Source organism: Neolamprologus multifasciatus, chromosome 3 (genome assembly GCF_963576455.1).
Source record: "Neolamprologus multifasciatus chromosome 3, fNeoMul1.2, whole genome shotgun sequence".
Taxonomy (NCBI): domain Eukaryota; kingdom Metazoa; phylum Chordata; class Actinopteri; order Cichliformes; family Cichlidae; genus Neolamprologus; species Neolamprologus multifasciatus.
Window position 1 is genome coordinate 23,158,223 of NC_140441.1, and position 22,798 is coordinate 23,181,020.

At 37.6% G+C, this 22,798-nt stretch overlaps 1 protein-coding gene across 1 annotated transcript in view; it reads right to left on the minus strand.

Annotated features, from left to right (window-relative positions):
• The window catches only part of LOC146522062 (leukocyte immunoglobulin-like receptor subfamily A member 3), a 60,435-nt gene that overhangs the window by 31,698 nt on the left and 5,939 nt on the right, over positions 1–22,798 (minus strand). Inside the window, exon 6 of the mRNA XM_085149727.1 lies at positions 20,025–20,201. Within this exon, the coding sequence (XP_085005853.1) occupies positions 20,025–20,201 (177 nt within the window). The remainder of the gene's footprint in view (positions 1–20,024; positions 20,202–22,798) is intronic.

Genomic DNA, 22,798 nt, shown 5'->3' on the forward strand with positions numbered 1-22,798 from the left:
AGTGTTTGATGTAGCCATTCTGTACTGTACAGGAGAGCACGGCACAGAGGAGATTGACAATGATCTACAGCCGATCAGGATGCAGAACACAATGCGCTTTAAAAAAGAAAAAAAGAAAAAAAAGCATGCAAAATTGCACTAAAAGAATCCGTGAAACAGCGAGGCTGCAAAAGGTGAACCGCGTTATAGCGAGGGACCACTGTAATTGTGAAGATAAGTCACAACATACCCTTCGTAAATACTAACATACTAACATATAGAGACCCTTACCAGCAATCATTCATGTATTTTTTTAATATCCTGTGGCTTTTTTTCACGGTTTGTTGACATGCTGTGTAGGTGTGCACTGATATCGACATAACGGGGAAACATCTGGCTTTGACTATTGTTCACCTGTAGTTTGAATGCTGAACATTTGCCTGTTTAAATCATAAGAACTGTCACTATAAAGAGATGTGTCTTCTGCATGCAGTAATGCAGTTCTGCTTGTGTTGAGTGATGTAAACAAACAATCGATCTACGCTCTTCAAACATCAAAACAGATCATTAGATTTTTTTATGACACAGCAATGGTGAGTGTTCCCACCCTCTGCTCTTTGTAACTTAACGTAATCTTTCCGTTTTTGTATTTTGTATTTTGATTTTTGGGACCACCTTCGCAGTAGCGATTGACTGCAAAATAAAGCTACCGGAAATGTACAACCCCATCCCGTCTTAAAACAGGAAGTTAGCATTTTATCGTGCACAGGGTCTATTCCACGTTTCCCTCTGTGTGTATTTATAGTGTGTGTCCTCATGTGCTTGTTGCTGGTTTGTCTGTGTTCTTTCTCTGCATCATTCTGTGTCGTCTCCCTGCATCGCCATTTAAGGGTTCAGGTTTGTTTTTGTTAGTTTTTTCCAGTTTAAGTTTGCTTAGTTTGCGTCCCTGCCTTCGCTGTTTCTGTTTGTTTCACCACTTCATGAATAAAAGTCATTTGCATCTCAGCTGCCTGCATCTTAGGTCCTAATTCTCAGCCTCCACTCATCTGCCACGGCAGACGTGACAACAATAAACTCAAAAGTAACTGATGTTTGTTTAAAATAATAATAAAAAGTATTTTACCAACCTGGTGAAGCAGGAATCTGTAAGATAAGATAAGAATACTTTATTAATCTCAGAGGAAACTAAATTGTCACAGTGGCTCAAAGACAGTAAGAACAGTAACTGACTAAACTAAATAATATAATATATCACAAAGTATGAATAATAATGCACACCACAAAAAGTAGAGAATTTCAATTCTGTTTGTACCAGCTGCAAATGGCAGCATTTCATTGTGCATTCAATGGATTTTAGTAGCAGCAGGTATAGAGTATTGCACATTGAGATATGTACAGACACCAGTGTGTGCATGTGTGCTTTCACATGATGATGTATGTTGTAAAGTCTGACAGCAGCTGGAAGGAAAGATCTCCTAAATCTCTCCTTCACACTGTGGGTGCAGCAGCCTGTCACTGCAGGAGCTGCTCAGTGCTGTCAGAGTGACCTGCATGGGGTGGGAGGTGTTATCTAACAGGGATGACAGCTGAGCCACCATCCTGTCACTGACTACCTCCACTGGGTCATGAGGACGTCCCAGAACAGAGCTGGTCTTCTTCATCAGACTGGTCAGACATTATGTTGTTTACTTTCTCCTCTCTCTCCTCCCACCCAACTGGTCACAGTACATGGCAGCCCCTCCCTGAACAATTAAATTGATACTTCTATATTTAAATTGCAAAAATGTTGACTACAGCCCTCCAGTCAACCTCAATAATTAAATGAAACGTATATACTGTACAAATCTACAAAAAGTAAGCCGCCTGTAAAAGATAAACTATTATTATTCCCAGAGATGGGAAATTCACTTTGTTACAGCAGCAAAGTAAACAGGGCAGGAATAAATAATACCTAAAACAACACTACTATGCAAAAATAGAAGAGAATAAACCATTGAATTATGTGAAGAATAATATGTCAGAGTATACTGTGGTGTCCCTACAATATGACTGAATTAACTCTCAACCTCACCAGCGTCACCTCATGTGTCACACACAGAGGTGCTGGTTGGACCAACTGAAGCCTTTTGGTTTGTTTGTTTGTTTTTGTTTCTCCAGACAGAATATGAGATATTCACATTTTACTTAATTCAAATTGTGCTGTCACTTTAAAAGTAACATTTCATATGTCATGCAAGAAACCTAAACTATAACGTAAATGTAAAATGAGCAGCTCGTGTCCAGGTTCACCAAAGTCAGTTTTGTGACTGAAAGCTGTCGGCCAAATTAGCACGATGATGTGTTTCCACAGGAGAAGAGCTGCATTATTATAAGCTGTTCCACCACATAAACCTGAAAACTACCTGTGACAGCTGACCTGTGTGATGTGTAGAAGAACATCAAATTTTATTTAGCATCAAATCCGTGTGTTAATGAAGAACATGTTCCTGTGCCATGTGCATAAATATACATCAATCTTGTTTTTGTTTTTTTCCTGTGGGCTTTGTGAGGCTGCAGGTATTTACGAAAGTCTGAAAGACTAACACAATCATGTGACAACACTGTGAAAAGCTGAGAGTTGCTTCTTCCTCTGTGCAGAAATGTAACTAAAAACCTTAAACCAGCTTTAATTCTGTTCAATTTCAACACAATCCATGTATCATTATTGGAATGGACTAACACTGCACCCATATCTCTGAGTCATCCACCCGTGATTTCTCCCTCTTATTGTGTGTTTTGAAACTGAAAGTCACTGATAAGCCACCACAATATCAGGGTCCAGGATATGAGAGTACACTCATCCAGCTCTGAAACTCCACAGATCACTGTCAGATCTGCGATGGACAACATTTAAGAATCTGTCAAACTGCTACAATTGATGCAAATCACAAAGACCAGAAATATTTAGGCTGGTGTCTGAATTGTACCGTATATAATAGTGTAACAAATGTTAAAGGTTATTTTGCTGTGATAGGTTGAGTATCTCTGTTCACTGTTGCTGTTTCTTTAAGAGACATTTTTGTTTGTGCTGCAGTAAAAGTCAGTGAGTGTGGTTTGTTTTTTAGAGACAGAAGTAAAAGTCACTCACCTCAGCGTGACGGCTTTCTTTCCCTTTTTATACTTTTAGGCCACATGTTGAAACTCATAGCCACGAATTTCTCTTTTTTAGGTGAAATCTTCCAGCAGAGATCATCCAATCGGATCCTTTTAGGGAATCGGACCTCTAAAACTGTTGGTCGTCATGAGACAGGACCACCAACAGATACCTCTTTCCACATTTAATTCCTTCGCCTGTGTTATCACTCCGCAAGAAACTTGATGAGCTCCGGACAATTGTCAGGTTACCGAAGGAGTAAAACAGCCTTTCTGTTTGTTGTAATGGAAACTCGGCTTAAAGAACAATGATGTGTTCATGTTGAAGTCAGAAGTTTGGAATTTGCAGCTGGAATGCCCCATCAAGACAGCTACCAAGTCAATAAGCTCCACCTGCCCTGACTTAATGGGAATGGCAGATGAGGAAGTTGGAGGAAGGAGAGATGACTGACTTTTAATTACTTTTATACAAAATTATTGATTACACGGATATGAGAACAAACTAAGCATTTTGTGTTTTATGATCTTGGATTATTTTCCTTTGGACTCCCTTGGAGGCTAATTATGGCACAGCGGGGAATCAAACTGAAGAAGAAAAGTAGGGTCAAAAGAGCCAAACCACAGAGAGAGATGGGTCTGAGAGCAGGAGTGTTGGTGTTCATGAAATAGTGTCTAAATTTGAAGAAGTCAGTGGATTTAAATTTCTTGTTACATTTAAAGATGTGTGTGAAGAGGCTCAAGATGCACAAACAGCATAAAGATGAGATGAGAAATGTGTTGAATATGAAAATGTTACTGAATGGGAATATTCTTGATTTCTATAAGTCTGAGGTGCAGAGAGTAAAGACACTGAAAGTGATTTGTTCCCATTCAGGGTAAAAACTGACTGATATGAGCCCTGAGAGTCTGAAAGTGCTGTGTTTAAAGATGTAGAAGCAGCTGAGGTCGAGATTGTAGGTTTAAAGAGTCGGGCACTGCTGTATTGTTAACATTCAGAGATGATGCAGTTAAAGTGAGCTTGGGGTACATGAGCTATCATATTAGGCAAATGCCAGCAGCCTCCATTGTGATGCAGTCACGGTCCTGTAGCAGCAGTGTGCAGTATTTCCATAAACAAGTAAAAAATAAAAGTATAAATCTGTAAGTTTGGTCAGCAGCTGTGGTTCCAGAGGAGATCTTTGGGGTTAGACCAGGATATCTGAGTTTAGGGTTTCACTACAGTTAAATACAGTATCTCCATAAATTCACAAAGTTACACAGTAAATGGTGGGAAATAACACCAACAACTATATAGTGTATTATGAAGTACTACAAAACAACAACAAAGTAAAACCCCTGTACTGTGGTGTTTCATTGCCTACTTTAAATAAAGGGATATCAAGTATTAGTCTGACAGTGTCCTCAGCATCTGTAGCCCACTACACCCCAGATGGTCTCAGTAAACTGAGGACTCATCATCTCCATCCACAAACATAAGTGTACAGTCTTCTGGGTTGTAACACTTCTCACATGCTAAACTGCTCCGAAAGTCTTTTTTATAAATCTTCTTTCATTGGAAACATTTTGACTCGTCTCGACTTATAACATCGACTTATTGATCACAGTCCTGTCAAAGCAGATCATCAGCAGATTCATTATAATTAAGCTGTTGAATGATCAGCTCATAAAAGTTATGTTCATGTTTTCAGTGTTTTCTCCATCCAAGCTCATCCCAAAGTCCAGACATGCAGGTGATTAGGAAAAACATCTGATCTGAATGTGCTGCTGACTCTTTGAATATTGTGATTTCCTGATGACCAGGAGAAAAATGTCTGGAAAACATGCAGAACGTTTAGAATGAAGTAGACTGTGGAAATGTGCAGTCAATGAAGGTTACAGTAGGAGACACCTGGTCCTGGTCAGATGAACCACTTTAACTGGCTCCTTTCTTTTTAGCCCACAATGATCATTTTGATCTGTGTTTTATTCTCATTATTTTAAATGGACTCAGTTAACAAAGGACCAGTAAAAAAAAAAGCACAATGGCTGTAAACAATAAAGTTCACAGATTAGATTAAGACATCAACCTAAAGATCAACATAACAATGATGTCACATAAAAGAAGCAATTATGAAACTTTGACTGCAAACTACAGATCTGCTAAAATAATAAATCAGCCAACTAGATTTGATAATTATATTATAACAAGATGTTGAAATGTATGTTATTTATACATCAGTTTAACCTGAAAAGAGGACGTTACTCTCAAGTGTTGAGGGATTATTTACAGGTAACATTTAGTGGACAAAAAAGGTGTGTGGATAAACTGGGATTTCTGTTCCAGAGTAATGTAATAAGAAACCAGCAGGTGGCAGCAGTGTGCTGGTTGGCACTGTCTCCTCACAGCAAGAAGGTCCTGACTGGGTTTTCCCCAGGTCTGTGTGGCCCCTCTCCGGGAACTCCAGCTGCCTCCCACAGCCCAGGGACCTGGATGTTAAATTAACTGGTAATTCTAGTGGTCGTAGGTGTGAATGTGAGCCTGAATGCTTGTGTGTCTCTGTCTGATAGTCATATGACACAACTGTGACTTGTCCAGGTGTACACTGCTTCTGGATTGAGGAGTAATAATATTTTAAAAACAGACAGACAAAGAAAGCAGAGCTGCACTTCACAGTTTGTATTGATGATATTTTTGGACCCAGTTGTGTTTTGTTCTTCTAGAAAACCATATCTGGGACAAGCACAAATGTAAAGGCAGCCAGTGATGCCTCAACATCTTTAAAACTCAAGCCTGCATCATCAACTCACAGAGCTCTGGACACAAATGTCTACTGGGACCTAACCAACTTGTTTTGATGACCAGGCCTTTATTCTTTCTTCAATAATAAGAAATAGTAATAATGTATACCTACATGAGTACTTAAATGGAGAGCACCGCGTCTTATTGAAAAAATAAAAGGTAACATCACAATATAGCTTCAATAAAAACTTTAAAGCAGCCAATCATGAAGCCAAGAGTTCTGTGGTCCACTTCCAAACCAGAAAATCTAATCAAGCACAAACAATCTTAAATCTTTACTCTGATGAAAATATAAGAGAAAGTGAAGTCAAGGTTAAATTTATTTATATATGTTTAAAACAACAGAGCTGATCGCAGAGCTCTACATTTAAAATATATAACCTTAAAAAAAGTAAAATGTTAAATCCAGAAAAAGTGAGAACAGCAAACAACATTAAAATAAAATTTAATAAAAAATAAAATTCACAGCATCTGACAGTATCTGACATCAAATGAATCAATCTCAGCTTTTTCATGTTTTTATAACAAATAATTCATTTTTGCATGATGCAGATCTTTAAACTCAGACAGTAAAAGTATTTGTTGGTGTTCATACCAGCACTAATGTGACTCTGCTGACTTTTTTCTCACTTGCTATTGGAACAGGATACATTCAAAATTTTATATTAAAGCTTAAAAAAAGAATTAAAAATATCAGCTGAATATAAAGAGCATGGATCTGAAACAGGACACATCTCTGTGTGCTTTATGCTAAAAGATAGTACCAAATCTATATCATATTATTATTCACTATCATCTTCATAAACACCAAAGACTGAGTGTGTCTGATATTTGAGCAGCACAGGAGCAACAGTGGATTCATTAAAAGCTTCTTTTTGCTGCTGCAGTTCTCCTCACTGACCTGTAAGACAAACACAAAAAGAACAGAAATGTCCAAGTTTCAGGATGTTCACCATTTAATAACTTGAAGAATAACTCATCCTGCATGGCAGCATAATTACCAGGAAAGCTTCCTGATGTGACTTCAGAATAAACTGCTGCATCAGCTGCAGGACTTGATTTTCCTGTGAGTGGAAAGAAGATTTTAAGACCAGATAAACATGTTGAACAACATTCACTGGAGGTGATGGCAGACTTTGTTTACCTGCTTTTTTCTTGGCTTTTTCTTTTTTGGGATGTTTGACCTCAGCATACATCAGACTGTCCTCTAAAAGAGAAGTCAGAGCTCAGGACACATTTGATCAGCAGGTATATGACACAGAGCTGTTGGACACATGTAGATTTAAACTCTGCAGATTTGTCAGCTGCAGCCATTAACAGCATTAATGCCACAGGTGATTCTCGCTCTTTGTAGTTTCACTAGATTATTACTTTAGCTGCCAAGAAAAGAACAGACTATTTTAAGTGCTAAGAGCAACATGTAAGAACCATTGATGGGACGTCACAAGGTTTCTTTTACTGTTATAAGAAAGTTAACAATTTAGAATTTTGAACACAGGATATTTATTTAAGCAAATTAGCAGGAGCAAAGCAAAATCGTAATCAACTAGTAATTAATCACTTGATTCAGTCACCTGAATTTTATCCAAATATAACTAATCTACTCAGTGCTATCGCTGCTTTCAGATATAGTGTGGAGGTGAGAAGAGGGGTAATCAGTGCTGCACTCCTCTCTATCCTGTGCATGAAAGTCCAAATGAGGAAGCAGTAACACGGTACAAAGTCTTCCAACTCTTTTGTGAGACAAAAAAAAATAATTATTTCAGTTCATAAGTCCACAGTGATTGGACAACTGACACTTTTGACTGTGAACTCCACAGTGCTTTCTTCTGATGTTACTCATCTTTAGCAAACTACATAAAGAACCTTGAACCTTCCCAAACAGCTTCGTTTATACTCATGTGCTCGTCTGCATCACTCCCTTCTTTCATCCATTACTCATATTTTATATGCCCTACATCTATTCCACATACACACACTTTCCATGCTATTGGCACATCTGATACTTTCCTGTATCAAAAAAACAGCTTAAACAGTGCTCTGCTGTGCCTCCAGTGATCGAGCACACTCAGATTATGTGTTTTATTTGATGGTGTTTGGTTTTGTGATCAGTGGTCTAGTTCAGAAGCTATGGATGCTGTGATTCAGTAAATCCAGCTGAAAGGGGACTTTTTTTGCCTCCCAGATTAAAGACTTTGATCAAAGGCCTTAGATTAGAGATTAACCTGTGATCTGATGAAGAGACTGAACTCAAACTGTGGAAGAAGTTTGTTTTGAGTTTTCTTCATTCTTTGCAAACATTCTGACCTGCTGTGTTCTGAATCACTCGTTAAATCTGTTCAACTTCTACAGTGTGTCTGTGTTTGAGTGCTTTAAACAACGATAACAACACAACAACACAGTATCAGGTTAAACAAATACACCTGACTTAATGACTAACCCACCAAAACCCTAAATGACTGCAGTAACTCTGCTGATGTGTAGCAGCTCAGCTTGATAAGTGGTATAACTAAACTCCATGTTGACCTATAATTAGCTGCAACATAATGAAATGACACATTTCAGTACAAACACTGAATGAGACTGTTGTGTCTGTACCTGCAGCTCCCGTCTTCACCTCAGAGTAAACAGCACTCTGCTCTGGTTTATGATGCTTCCCTGTGAAGATCATCAGAGTATTTATCATGAGAAAATAATTAACTGTTACATTTTTTAAATATTTATTTATTTCAATTTTTACATTACATTTACATTTAATTGCACATGTTTTATGTACTTACTCTTCTTTTCAAAGTTTTTAAGGTTCAATAAGAGAGTATGTGACATCTTGATGTTCATCTACTCCTGAAATGTTCATATTTTAGTTACAGGATTGTAAACATTTTCACATGGAAATAATTTTATTAAATCGAAAACAAGTTTCATCTCTAACTGCTCTGTGCTTTTCAATACATATACTGCACCATTTCTGTCGTCTTCCACTTGGCTAACAGATTCATAGACGTTATTGGTACCTAAAAAAGATGAACAAGGGTCAAATTAATCATTTTAATAAAAACCTAAAGGAAGTTTAAATAATTCTGTTTAAGTCAAAACCAGGACTGTAAAGATGTTTTCAGACAATAAAATCATAATGTTGTTACTGTTTGTGCTGTTCTGATATGAAAACAATAACGTTATGGATTTTTTTCAGTTGAGTTAAAGACACAATCAGGTTTGTAAAATTATTTTTGTTTCTCATTAATGTGTCAGTTTACTGTTTGGATGTTTGTCCAACTGGATTTTTGACAAATATTTTCTTAAAAGCTGCTGAGCACAAAGTTAATCTAAAAACTGTTACTGTTAATGAAGACAGATATAAAAGTCAATATAAATAATGATAATAAAGATCGGTTTAAATGCTAACCGTATTGAACAGAGCCGTACTCATGAGTTTCATTCTGGTTGACTCCATGATTTGTGGAGGAGCCCGGACTGTGACTCTCAGACTGGATCGACCTAAAACAGGAAATTAAACACAATAAACTCAAAAGTAACTGATGTTTGTTTAAAATAATAATTAAAAGTATTTTACCAACCTGGTGAAGCAGGAATCTGTGAAAGAGACAAATGTTATTACACATGTTTGTCATGTATAAATTGTTCCACTGATATTTTGTGTCATGAGATCAGAATACATGTATATGTGTGAATAATTAAAGTGTATGTAGTAAATAAACTCTCTAATACAGCATGAAAAGAAGAGGCTCTTACACTTGAACTGTCTGCAGCGATACAACAAGAGCAGGAGAATAATAATGAGAGAGACTCCACAAACCAGTCCAACAATCAACCACACAGGAGATGAAGAGCTGTCAGCTCCTGACACAGTTACTGTACACACAAAAATAATTAATTATTAATAAATAAAACAAACACTGAGAGCACAAATCTCTGCTAAGGCAGCTCACTCTGTTGACAGTATTTACTTTTAAAGGAACAGTATTGTATTTTCTGTGGGGTTTTGTTTGGTTTATTTGTACTGTGAGAAGTTTGCAGTTCAGTAAAAATAAGTCCAAAGCAGATTTTTTTCAACATGACAACAAGGGCAGATGAGAAATGTAAAAGTGAGGTCAGAGGTCAAACGTAACATGATATTTTAAATCTTTATACAGTACTTTCTATATGTTGACAAGACACAACACCTTTGTAAGAATCATAGTTTTCTATGTTATAAGGATTTTTTTTAGTCATAAAGTTGACCTTGAAGACCTCGGTGGCTGTAAGCCAAATGTTAATGGATAGTTAACATGACTGCAGCTCGTCAGTGAGGTAACCAGGCAGGTCTGCTGGGATTTTCTAGGAAAATAAGATTTGTATGCTAACAGATTTTCCCCTTGTTTCAGTTTCTTCCTGCTTCAAGATTATTTTCATGCCATCATTCACCTCCAGTCAGACGCCTGCCACCTTGGATCATTACCCCCCTATTCACCACCCCTGCTGCCCCCCTCAGCCTCTTCCTCACTTGCCTGCCTGCCCACCCTTCAGCAGTTTCCTTGGGCCTCTGCCTTCATCCACTACCCACCTAGTCTGGACTCCAAGTAAGGCATTGTTGCAGCCACTTTATGAACACTCTCTGTCTTGTCACATTCCCTCTCAGATTTCCTGCCCTAACTGCTCTCTCCTCTCCCACAGATCTGCCGCCCTCACGCTGTTATGTCCGCTCCTCTGGCCTGTCTCTCTCACCTAGTTAAGATGTTTTTGTAGGACTCACTCCTTAATTTAGGTTCATTTATGTTTTGTTCTTGTTGACTGAGTCAAAGCTCACAATCTGTTGTGTTAAATTATTTATCCTTTGTTTGAGTAAAAAACCTTCACTTATTACATCCTCTGCTGTTTTCACCTGAGTCCCTCACTTGAGTCCTGAATCACAACGATATTAAACCTGACAATTTAGAGATAGTTAATAGTTAATATTTAATAATAAAGTTCTGACTAAATAGACCCAGGTGGCTTCAAAACATTAAAAGAGATAATATGATGTTATTTCTCAGTCATGAAACTCATTTACAGAATACATCAAATGTTTTGATCCTGCTCACCTTTAACTGACATCCAGCTCTGTGCTGACTCTCTTCCTGAGTACTGACACTTGTAGAAACCTTCATCAGACTTTGACACTGCAGAGATCTTCAGCTCCCCTCGGGATCATTTTGAAGAAGTTTGTCATTGTGATAGAAAAACACATTGGAAAGTATTTTTTGTGTTTCAAACTGCAGCTCAGATTAACAGAAGCTCCCTCAGTCACAGGATGAACAGGACTCACCAGGATAGGACCATTACCATCATCTGTGAAAACAAAAAAACAAACATATTGTTTCAGTCAGACCAGCTGGTGCAAAACTTTGAGAAAAAGCTGAGACATAATAACAAGGATGGATTACAGAAATGCTTTTTATGATGAAGATCTGATCTTGTATTTAAAATCTACTGTATGAGTCGTGTCTCATGATCTACATGCAGACCTGGTTTTCTGAGTGATTATGAGGACTGGAAATATAGTTGGGATGTTCCGTGCAGGAGTCAAATTATTGACGGTGACATTATTGAATGGTTAAAGGTGAAATTGTAAATGTTTGTATGTTTGTGTTATTTTGCATCACGTGTTTCCCAAATTTCTCTGAATTGAGACATTAAAGGTTCATCTAATCTGACGACAGAGATGTTGAGCTTTTTGAGTTTTATTCTGACAGAGAAAATAAAAAATACTGTTGGCAAATATGACAAACTGGATTATGAAAGGATGAAGAGAAATTAGACCAACAACCAAGAATATTTTGATGCTTCGTTGCCTGAAATCATCTGAAAGTCTCATTTTTGTTTGTTTTGCCACATAGAATTACTTCACATACAGCAAAGCTGAGACAAATGTTCATGTGACGTCTAAATCATTCAGATCCAAGAAGTAAATGTATAATAACATACTCTGTACAGTGATGTTGACTGCACTGCTGAACTCTCCTGATCCAGACTCACACCAGTACACTCCAGTATCTGACTTTGATGTGTGGATGTTACATGTGGATCCAGTCATTCTCCAGTCAGAGAGTCGGCCGTCCTCAGAGAACTTCCTCACTCTCCACTCAGTGAAGTTTCCCTCACAGGTCAGTGAGACAGAGTCAGAGGTGAAGTGTTGCACTCTGTCAGGACTCACTGTGAGACGCTGCTGAATGAACATCTGGAAACAACATGCAGTGAAGAGACAAAGCTCACAGATGTTAGGATTCAAAATATCACAGTGAAAATATTTGTTTGAAGCTTTTGTTTTGAAAATCAAATTTAATAGTTCAATGATAAAGTGTTTGTTTGGTGAGACAACACTGAGTCTGACAACAAGCCCTGAATCACACAGACAGTCAAATCAATGGAAAACAAAGGAGCCGAATACTGACATGTTTAAGATGATCTAACCCACATGCTTTATCTGCTGGCAGCTCATGTAGAGCTTGGTACACGTCATGTGACATCATGAGCTTTGAGTCATCACTCTCAGCATCATCCACCTGATACAGATCACTCTGAACACACTTCAGTCATTTGCTGTAATGTTTCTGTCATAATTCTGTGATATTGTCTGTTTCACAGATTCCTTCTACAGTGAGATATTTTGCAGCAGCAGGACCAAAACTAAAAACCTTTGAAGTATATTTTAAATGAACAATAACAGCAGCTGTTATTTGTGACGTCTTCTTCTAGCGTCCATCTGTAGTCAGTGTTTTCTTGTATTTGTCAGAGCTGTTAACCTGCCTGCTGACATCTTTGTTTCTTTATTAACTATATTTGACTTTTTTATCTGAACACCTACCTGAGCACTAAACAAAGAGTCTTAACTGTGTAAATCCTGTTTGTGCACTAAGTAAAAATAATCAGTACAAACAGAAACATGAGTTTAAATATCAAAGTAAAAGTATTCAAATAGAAAACATTTAAAATCATAGATGTCTTTTGTTTTTCATGTTATCACATTAAATAAAACTAAAAAATCAGAAAATTCAGTTTGGTTTGATCACAGAGAGAAAGGAAAATATTCAGTTCAGTTCTTCTTTTGGGAGTTTTAATGTACACAGACATCAGTGGTTGTCATGGAGATGAGATTTTAATGGTCTAAATCCTGGTGAATAAAAATGATGACCTAACATGAGCTTATTGAAAGGACAGAGAAACAAACTGACCTGCAGACCAGACAAACTTTGGTTGACTGTGATCAGTGTGATACTCTGGGTCTCCTCTTCCAGCTCTGCACACATATCCTGCTGTGTGTGTCTGTCCATGAATGATGTAGGAGTCCTGTGCAGTCCCACTGCCATCAGGTAGCAGCTCATAACTGGAGGATTTCTGTGATAGATCAGGAACAGCTTTATACCAGTAGAAGCTCCATCCTGCAGACGGATGTTCAACCTCACAGTTCAGAGTTACTGAGGCTCCAGGACTCAGCCATGATGGAGACACAGTGAGGACAGGACGGGGTTATCTGTTCAACAAAGATTTTCTCTCAGTGAACATGTAGTACAGTCTCTGAACAGTGAGCTCAGTTTATACAAAGAATAATAATCTCAGTCTATATGAACAGAAACACATTTTACAAAGTGTTCAAACAGCTTAAAGCAAATATGACTTACTGTCAGAAACTGTCAGTGTGACTGAATCACTCCACTCTGTGTTTTATGCTGTGAACTTTTCATTCTGCCCTTACAGCGATAGTTTCCACTGTTGGATGATGAAGCAGATCTAATCCTGTATTCATTTTGATTTGGAGGTTTATGATGCTGTTTGTTTCCCACTCATAATCCCACTCAGTGTCTCCTCCATGATCTCACATCTGACAGTGATCGTCTCTCCTCTGTATATCTCAGACCAGTTTGGATACAGAGTCACAACAGACCTGTTTGACACTGTTAATGTTCAACAAAGTACAATAAAAACACATGAAAGACAAAAGGTTCAATTACCATCAGATGTAGTGCTTTGTGGGAAATTACATTTAAACTCACCAGTTGTGTCAATCCTGACTGACTGACTCAACTCTGTGTAGTAAACTGGTTCTCCTCTTCCTCCTCTGCAGCTGTAGCGTCCTCCCTCTGAGACACTGATTTGTTCATTTCCACAGGTTGATAAGATTTCCAATCTCTGTACCAGTAGTATTTCCATCCAGATGATGATGATGATGATGATGATGATGATGGGGTCACAGAGCAGTTCAGGGTCACACTGCCCCCTACTGGAACAGCTGTCCTATCAGCTCTCAGTTCAGCCTTTGGTTTCGCTGTAGTTCAGGTTAGAACAAGAACATAAAAGTAAAAATGACTGAATCAGAACAATTTAAATAACTGGATGGAAACATGTAAATGATCAAATATCACAAAACCATAGTTAAGATAAAACAAACTGTGCCACACAAAATATTCTGTAATACTCTTTTGATCAAAACAGTGAATTTTTTTTATTTTGCTTTTGTGTATTTTCATTTATTACATACATGCACATTTCAAATAATTAATTTGAAGCATGACTGAGTTTATTGATCAATAATGAGGAAGTAACCCAGGTTAATATGATCTGATTGTATTTTAAACATGTGAGAATTGTTCCTAAATGAGTGTGAGCAGTTATCATTTCATTGATGTTGTTCTTTACTTTTATTTTTGGTGTATTGGAATTTGGTGAGTAACAGTTAGTTTTCGTTGGTGTCAGTTAGCACCTTATGTCCTTGTGTTCTTTACTCAATCTGATGTTGAAGCCTCTGATAGCTATAGCTATAGATTCAAGTTGCATTTATTTATATTTCCTATCACCTTAAATCTTCAGTTAAAGACACTCAAGTATCTGTGACAGTGTATATATGGATGTATTATATATAAGAGACAAATATTGTTCTTTTAATATGTTGGCATTACTAAATTTGGCTCAATGCTTATATATGTGTGGAAGAAGCAAATGTACGAGCTGTGATAACTGTTTCTGATAAAATGAAGAGTAGACTGATATATTGAAATATTCCTTTATTGGGTGAGAAAATCAGACCATGTCATAACTGCTTTTAAGTCATACAGAATAGATATCAGAGCCTTAACAGGCTGACTTCTGCTAAATGGGTCAAACTGGGCAGAAAGTATACAAACACATAACATCCTTATAGAATATGATGTAACACTATAGATCAACTTACCTCAGAATATATAAAGCATATAAACAATTACAGCAATATGATGCAACAAACACAGCAGTGCTACTAATCCAAAATACTCAAAGCTTCATAGAACTGAAACAAACAATTATTTTTTAGGTCCATTCTGCTGCTGATACATACTTTAGGTTTCTGAATATTAAACTTGTTGCTGCCTTTCATAGTGTGTAACTTGAAGGCCCTGAGTACTTTCTCCCACACTGCAAACACTGGGATGATAACATTATTTGAACATTACCTAATAAGACTGATTCAGGACAGACAATTAGTTATGTTAAACTTTCCTAGCAGTCCTTCACAAACAGGGAACAGTCTGTCTATTCTCTCCATCTGTCAGCTGCTGCTGGCTCTTCCTCCTCCTCTTCCTCACACACTGCTGAGTTTGTCCTGCTGGATCATCAGGGGTGCAAAGCCTCACAGATGATGTGCAGCAGTGGGTCCCTCAGTCTGTCCTCACTCTGGACACTTGCAGTCGTCACACATGGAAATCAAATGTGTGATAAGCTGCAGGATTCAAACACAAGTGTAACTTATAAATACATGTTTCATACTTTTATTCCACAATCAGAGAGAAAGAAACAGAGAGAGAGTGCAGGACAGACAGACAGGTGACAGTCTCAGGTGTATACACTGCTACAAACAGAAGGATTTAGTGTTATTACGAGTGCTAAACAAGAAGAGTTCCCAGCTGGTACAGTGGACACATGTGTGACTGCTGTGATTAAAGCATCTTTCTTTCAGCTTAATGAGTGTAGGAACCATAATTAAATGTATTGAATTTTTTGATGATCACTGGGTTTTCATTTGTTTGGTTGCTATGGTGATGTGTAATGGGAGTCACGTGGGTGCTAGCGGTGACATTAAGAGGGCGTTGTCAGTCTGTCATTCATCTGGTTTTGATTTTGACAGAGAGGAGGGCTGGGTAGCCGTAGTTTTTGTTGACCGCTGCACAACATGTTTCGTCTTGTTACATTAGAGCCTGTGACGTTGTAAGAGTCCAAATCTTGAGATGACATTACTCTGTAAACACTTTAATAAACAAGCAAACAATTCCACCTCTCGCATTATTGCTAAAGTTGACAGCGCGTCAGGCAAATAGGCGGGCTCCATCCCCGGGCTCTAGCGACTGTGGAAGTCGCTACAATGAGTGAACCGTCAGCTCGTTCAAACACACGTTAAAGTCCGTTTGGCTCAACACCACCTGAAACAGAGGCAGCAATATAACTTAGCTAACATTAACAGTGCAGTGAATCCTGCTTGTGCCGTGATATTCAGGACTGCAAACCGAGCAGCATCACTGACTTTCAGCCTGTTGTGTTTGTGGATATATGACTGACTTTAATTATCCACAAAATCATCACATTCTCTGTAAGATTAAGGTCGACTATCGAACGGTAAAGACTTTAAAACAAAGTAAACGCTGAAAGTACAAACATCGCTAATGTCACATAACTTTGCCGGCATGTGGCCAACAGTAATGTTTTAATGTTCCTCGTTATTAAACATTTGCACATAAATAAGTGACATAATATTCAGAACTTACTTTTGAAAGTTTACTCTTTGGCCGCTGCTGCTTCCACTTCGTTGAAGTGTCTCCAGTCCCAGTGCACTTGTTAGCATGTTTTGGTCAACTGGTCCGTCCAGGTTATTGTCTCCCCAGAAACATTTCCGTTGTGTTTTTTCCTATTTCCGTTGTGTTGTGTGTGCTTTTGCAGCGCTTTTCTTTTTTGCAGCGCTTTCTTTTTGCAGCGCTTTTTCTTTTTGCAAGTGTTTTTCTTTTTGCAGCGCTTTTCTTTTTGCAAGTGTTTTTTCTTTTTGCAGCATTTTTCTTTTTGCAGCATTTTTCTTTTTGCAGCATTTTTCTTTTTGCAGCGTTTTTCTTTTTGCAGCGTTTTTCTTTTTGCAAGTGTTTTTCTTTTTGCAGCATTTTTCTTTTTGCAGCAGTTCTCTTTTTGCAGCAGTTCTCTTTTTGCAAGTGTTTTCTTTTTGCAGAATTTTTCTTTTTGCAGCATTTTTCTTTTTGCAAGTGTTTTCTGAAGTTGCAGTCCGTTTGGCCTCTCAGGGCCACCATAGATTTCCTTTCCGAGCCGATACCAAGTAAAATTCAGGGTGGTATCGATGATACTGATCCGATACTGATACTTTGTACAAAAACCTAATGTTTCATTGTATTTTATAATACAATATTTAATTGTATTATGTAATTGTAATAATAATAAAGATATAGCTTCATAATGATTACAGGACATCAGACTACTTGTTCTTATTACTTAATATTGCAGAATGATGATATTCTATTATTATTATTATTATTATTATTATTATTATATAATTATAAATATGCAGAATAATCATACAGAAATTAAAAATAACTTGAAGTTGTGCGCTATCTGAACATGTTGTTGCCTGCAGCACTAAAGGACTCCGCGACAGACGTCTGTCTCGCCCGAGAAGTACCTGTCCCTCTCCTCCTCTTCAGTTCGCCTCAACATACGCTCTTAATATTCTGTGATATGATTTATTCTGAGGTTTTTGACGAGGTTAGTGGTGTTGCCACAAAACCTCACTGTCTTGCCACATGTATCAAATACTGCATCTTGGCTTTTTGTCGAGGTAAAATACGTCCACACATCACTCCGTTTATGCTCAGCCATTGTTGAGAGTGCACACACCAGAGGCTGAATCACATTTACACAGCCGTATTTTGCATATGACTATGAAAGGCTTAAGAGGAAGTAGTTCCTTCCAATTTAGACGATCCGAATGATATAGTTTCTTTCCACTGTGTTCCTTTTAATGATAAACTACAAATTTACCCCAAAGTACTAATATATTGATATTTTAATATGAGAATCGATTTTAGAACATAAATGACAGGTATCGGAAGAATTGATATTACAATATCGATCCGCACACCACTAATAAAGTTTAAAGCTGGAGGATCTCTATACAAATATCCCATACAAGCTAGGTCCATTAACTTTCAGTAGCTGTTGAAATGATAAAGTTGTAGTATGTCAGTGGTTAGAAATACCATTATTATTTTAGGATTAGTTTAACACAAAGTCAGTGCTGACCCGAGACTAATGCTGTCAGTCACAGTGCGAAGCATAAAGGCCCTTTCACAGCGGACGCAGCATGCGCTACTAATGCTAAATGCTAACTAAAAGCAAAGGATCCAGAATTTGTTGCGCTGGCCACTGAGCTCTACCTGTACTAAATGTGCCTGCTTCTTGTAGTCTCTATCTCTGACTTTATGTCCTCTACTAGAGTTTGTGGTGTTTTATCTTCAATTGTTTAATAAAAACATGGATTGCTAATTCATAACGAAGAAAGCTTTGTAACTCTCCCCACTAGTGAAGACTGTCATTTCCACAGCACTGCTTTCCCCCCATGGTCTGCAGCACTGTTGAAAAGGCTCTGGAGGTCCCTGTGTAAGCACATAAACCTGTGACACAAAAATCACAGAACTGGGACAAACACTGTTTTCCTGTTCTGTAGAGCTGCACAGCAGAGAAGATACTCTGATATGTTTTTTGTCTTCACTGTGAGTAAAAAGTTGCTTTACATGTTTTTTTGTTGTCAAATTGAAACCAAAATATTTTAGTAAGCAGCAAAGCAGCAAAAGAATCAGCTACAAATCTGCAAGAAAGCGAGTTTACACTTATTTTAACAAAACAAATTATCTGTATGGAACATCTTCAACTTACATGATACAGTCAGTCCAGTAACTTTACTCCAATATGTTAACAAATAGTCCCTTCTGCCCCGGCAGCTGTATTTTCCACTGTCAGACTCAGTAACTGTGATTGTGTATTCACTGGATGTTTCAGGTATGTTAACCTGGCCTCGTCTCCATTCATACGTCCACTGAGCTCTTTCACGTCCCTGAATCTATCACCCTGAGTCCAGGGTGGCTGCAGGGTCACAGTGGGCGTAATGTGAACTGTTCACATAAAAATGATCCAGTTAGAAGAAGAGAAACATAAAAACTCTGCTGTTTATAACATAAGAGTAGAGTCACTGCAAAACAGCTGATTCACAGAGAAACAAGTTAAACATAACAAAAAGTCACAACATAAAAGTTTCAAACTGCAACACAATATTTTCAGTAAAATGTTAAAGGTAAAGTCTTTACTTTAGTTTTTGTTTAGATTCCAAAAAAATGACAGATTATTTTTTCATGAGTTGACAGCAGATTAAGAAGACTGGAAGAAATTATGTGAGAAACGTTTTCTAAAAGTTGTGATGAGGTCATCATGTGAAACTGGTACAGTTGCTGATTTGGGACATTGGAGTGTGTCACACTTGTAGTTATTGTATAACAAACAGGTTCTTGTGGCTCTGACTGATTTTCCATGAACTGAACCTTAAACTACTGATTCACTAATGCATCTGTTCTGCACTGGAGGTTCTTCTAGCTGTAGTATCATTAAACATATTATGACACTTATGGAAACCTTTTCTTTTCATTAATTAAAATAAATAAATAAACAAATGCCATTAACAACAATTACAGGAAAGAATCTAAGTGGAACCTGTAATGTAGCAGAACAGTCTCTAATAAAATGAGGTTATATTGTAGTCAAACCTGAAACGTTGAGGAATTAATGTAAAAATGCTAAAAACAAAGGAAGCAAACTCCACACGTGCAGCCATGAGGTCAAGATGGGAGCGACTGGGATTATTACATTTGGACTGAAATCTTCTATCAAAATAACAAAATATTTTTCAGATGTTTCACTGAGTGATTATTAAATATCTTTATAATGACACTAAAAGACATTTTAAACTACTTTTGATCCTAAACACAAAATAAACCTACAGTGCTGTTGAAAGACAAAATGTTTGGTTGAGTTGATGAAACATTGTTCATTATAAATTAAAATGTCTGAAATATGTCCAACTCACCTATTACTCTCAATGAGGTGATGTCACTCCACTCTGTCCAGGAAGAGCTTCTTGTGGCCCGACAGCTGTATCCTCCACCATCAGACTCACTAACACTGTTGATTGTATATACAGTGGATGTTTCATGTATTTTTACCTGGCCTTGTCTCCATTCATACGTCCACTGAGCTCCTTCACCTCCATGAATCTCACATCTGACTGTGATACCTCTGTATATTTCTATTCCATGTATCTGAGTCCAGGATGGCTGCAGGGTCACAGTGGGCTTTGGAGGAGCTGTTCAAAGAGAAAATATTACATCATCAGACTTCTAGAAATATAAAATGATCATTAAAGCTTTCCTGGTTTTATTGCTCTTGTTAGTGGTAATCACATTTTTTTTTATCCCAGTGACAATTTGACTGAAAATCAACAATAAAAAGGTAAAAAAAATATTATATTAAACCTGGTAATTTGCTGATATTTAGAATCTACCAGCAAAGTGACTGGAAACAACCAGGTGTGCACAAATCTGTGCGACTGAACATCAACACATAAAAACACAATATCATCATAAACAACTTCAGTCTCTCAGATTTTACATTGTAAAAAATAAGTTTTATACTCAAACATCGCACTATTTACTTATTTCTACATCTTTTCATTTGCATATTTATACATTTATGAACATGTAATCCAGAGTTGTCATTGGGCTGTTATTCTTCTGAATAACCTGAGACCTTGCTTTCCTGTCAAGTATAAAATCCCTAACATATTATACACAATATCAGTTTTACTTTAACTGTTTTTAACAAATTTAATTTTTACTTTTCTTTTTCACTGTTGTAAATATAAAAATTCCTGCGCTGTCTCATAGTGTAAGGCCCTATTTTCACTTTTTCATGTTGCTCTACAATTTGCTTTGTGGATCAATAAAGTATCTATCTATCAGTATTGACCTGTTTAATATGTATCTATGTTGTAAACTGGCTGTGCTGGATTATTCACTCACATTAGAAACACCATGTAGAAAGAATTTAACGACTGTTACGCCCTCAAAACAGAAACGCAAAACAACACGGGAAAAGTGTGTAACGCATCAAAAACCACACAGCTGCTGCTGAATTGACGGGTTTATTTTTAAAAAGCTGAAAAAAAGGAAAAGACTCACAATAAACACAGCTGCCAGGAAGCTAAAAGCATCAGGGTCTCCAAGGCCAAAATAACAAACAAAAACTCCCCCTTCCTAGAAACAAAACACAGGGTAAAACTTTCCTGATCAAGAAAAGGAAGATGCAATGCCTGACCTTCCTGGCTGTCCACAAAACAGGAGAAAACTGAGTTAAACAAAAGTGGGTTAAACAAAAGTGGGCCTGCTTCCACTCTGCTGAAAACTGATGAAAACTCCACATGTGCAACATCTGAGCTGAATAAACTGGGATCATTACATTTGTGTTTCTTTTTCATTTTCATTAAATTTACTGAATATGTCTTTCAACTCCACATGCTTCTGTCACAGTCCTGGGTCTGTGAACCAGTGTTTTGGTTTGTATTACAGTGGTCCCTCCCTCGCTACAATGCCTCGCCAGGACCGTGAGTCATTTGGTACCGGGCAGCGAGAGTTGAGGCTGGAGTGTGAAATTTATTGTTTTCAGAGTTTTTATTGTTAACTTGGTTTCCCTGGATCTTTTCCTGGTTGTTATGAGTAAATTATGAGCTTTGCCGGTGTAGCCCGAGAATACCCCGAGATTGCCACAACAGCACTAAAAAGCCTGTTGCCATTTCCGACATCATAACTGCGTGAAGCGGAGTTTTCTGCAGTTACAGCTTCCAAAACAAAATTGCGGAGCAGACTGAGCAAAAGCAACACACTTTAGGTGTCATGTCCCCCATTATGCCCAGGTGGGACCGGCTCGTTGCAGAGAAACAAGTACAGGGCTCTCACTGATTCAGCGTTATGGTGAATTATATATTTTCATGTACTTTATTTATTTATTTTTTTGTAGTTTTGTGTCTTATTTTGAAATAAATATTTACGGGTTACCATAGCGATCAGAGAGCATCAAGGAGAGAGGAGGAGGATCTTACTCTCAATGTTGTTGGCGCATTTGAGGAGGACGCTGCTAATAAAGTTACACAATTACACAGTGAATTCATGTTTATTATCAAATCTACAAAACACCACAGTTTTTGTCTTGGCCGTATCGTTTTAATTTGATGCATTTATCCGTGACGCCTTAAAGGTTGGTCCACGAAAATACTGTCTGACATTATCCGGTCCGTAGAGCAAGAAAGATTGCGATAAAGGACCGCTGCTGTCCAGTACAGAATGTGTTCAGCTTGTCAAATTTACATAAATCTTTGATCGCTAGCAGCGTGACTCTGAAGTGCTGCACTGCATGTTTGTAAGTTTTCTCCCCAACAAACACAATACTGGCGACGAAACATTTTGCACCCTCAAAGGCAACCGCGGGTGCCTTTGGTTTCATTCTTTAATTTTGGACTTATTTTTCTAGAAGGTTTAAACTTTGAGAGTGTTTAAACGAGAGAAAAATGTGAAAATGTTCGTGCCTGTCTGAAAAAAGTGAATAAAGTGTCTAGTGAGGGGTTTAACAGCCTTAAAACATCTATAATAATTGTAAAAAAATAAAGTTGGATACTTCGCGGATTTCACCTATCATGGATTTTTTTTTAGAATTTATCTCCTGACATAAACGAGGGAACACTGTATTTTGTTGTTCCCCAGTCAGTCGTGTCCAGGGTTGGGTATCGTCACTGATTTCTAGGTTGTTGAA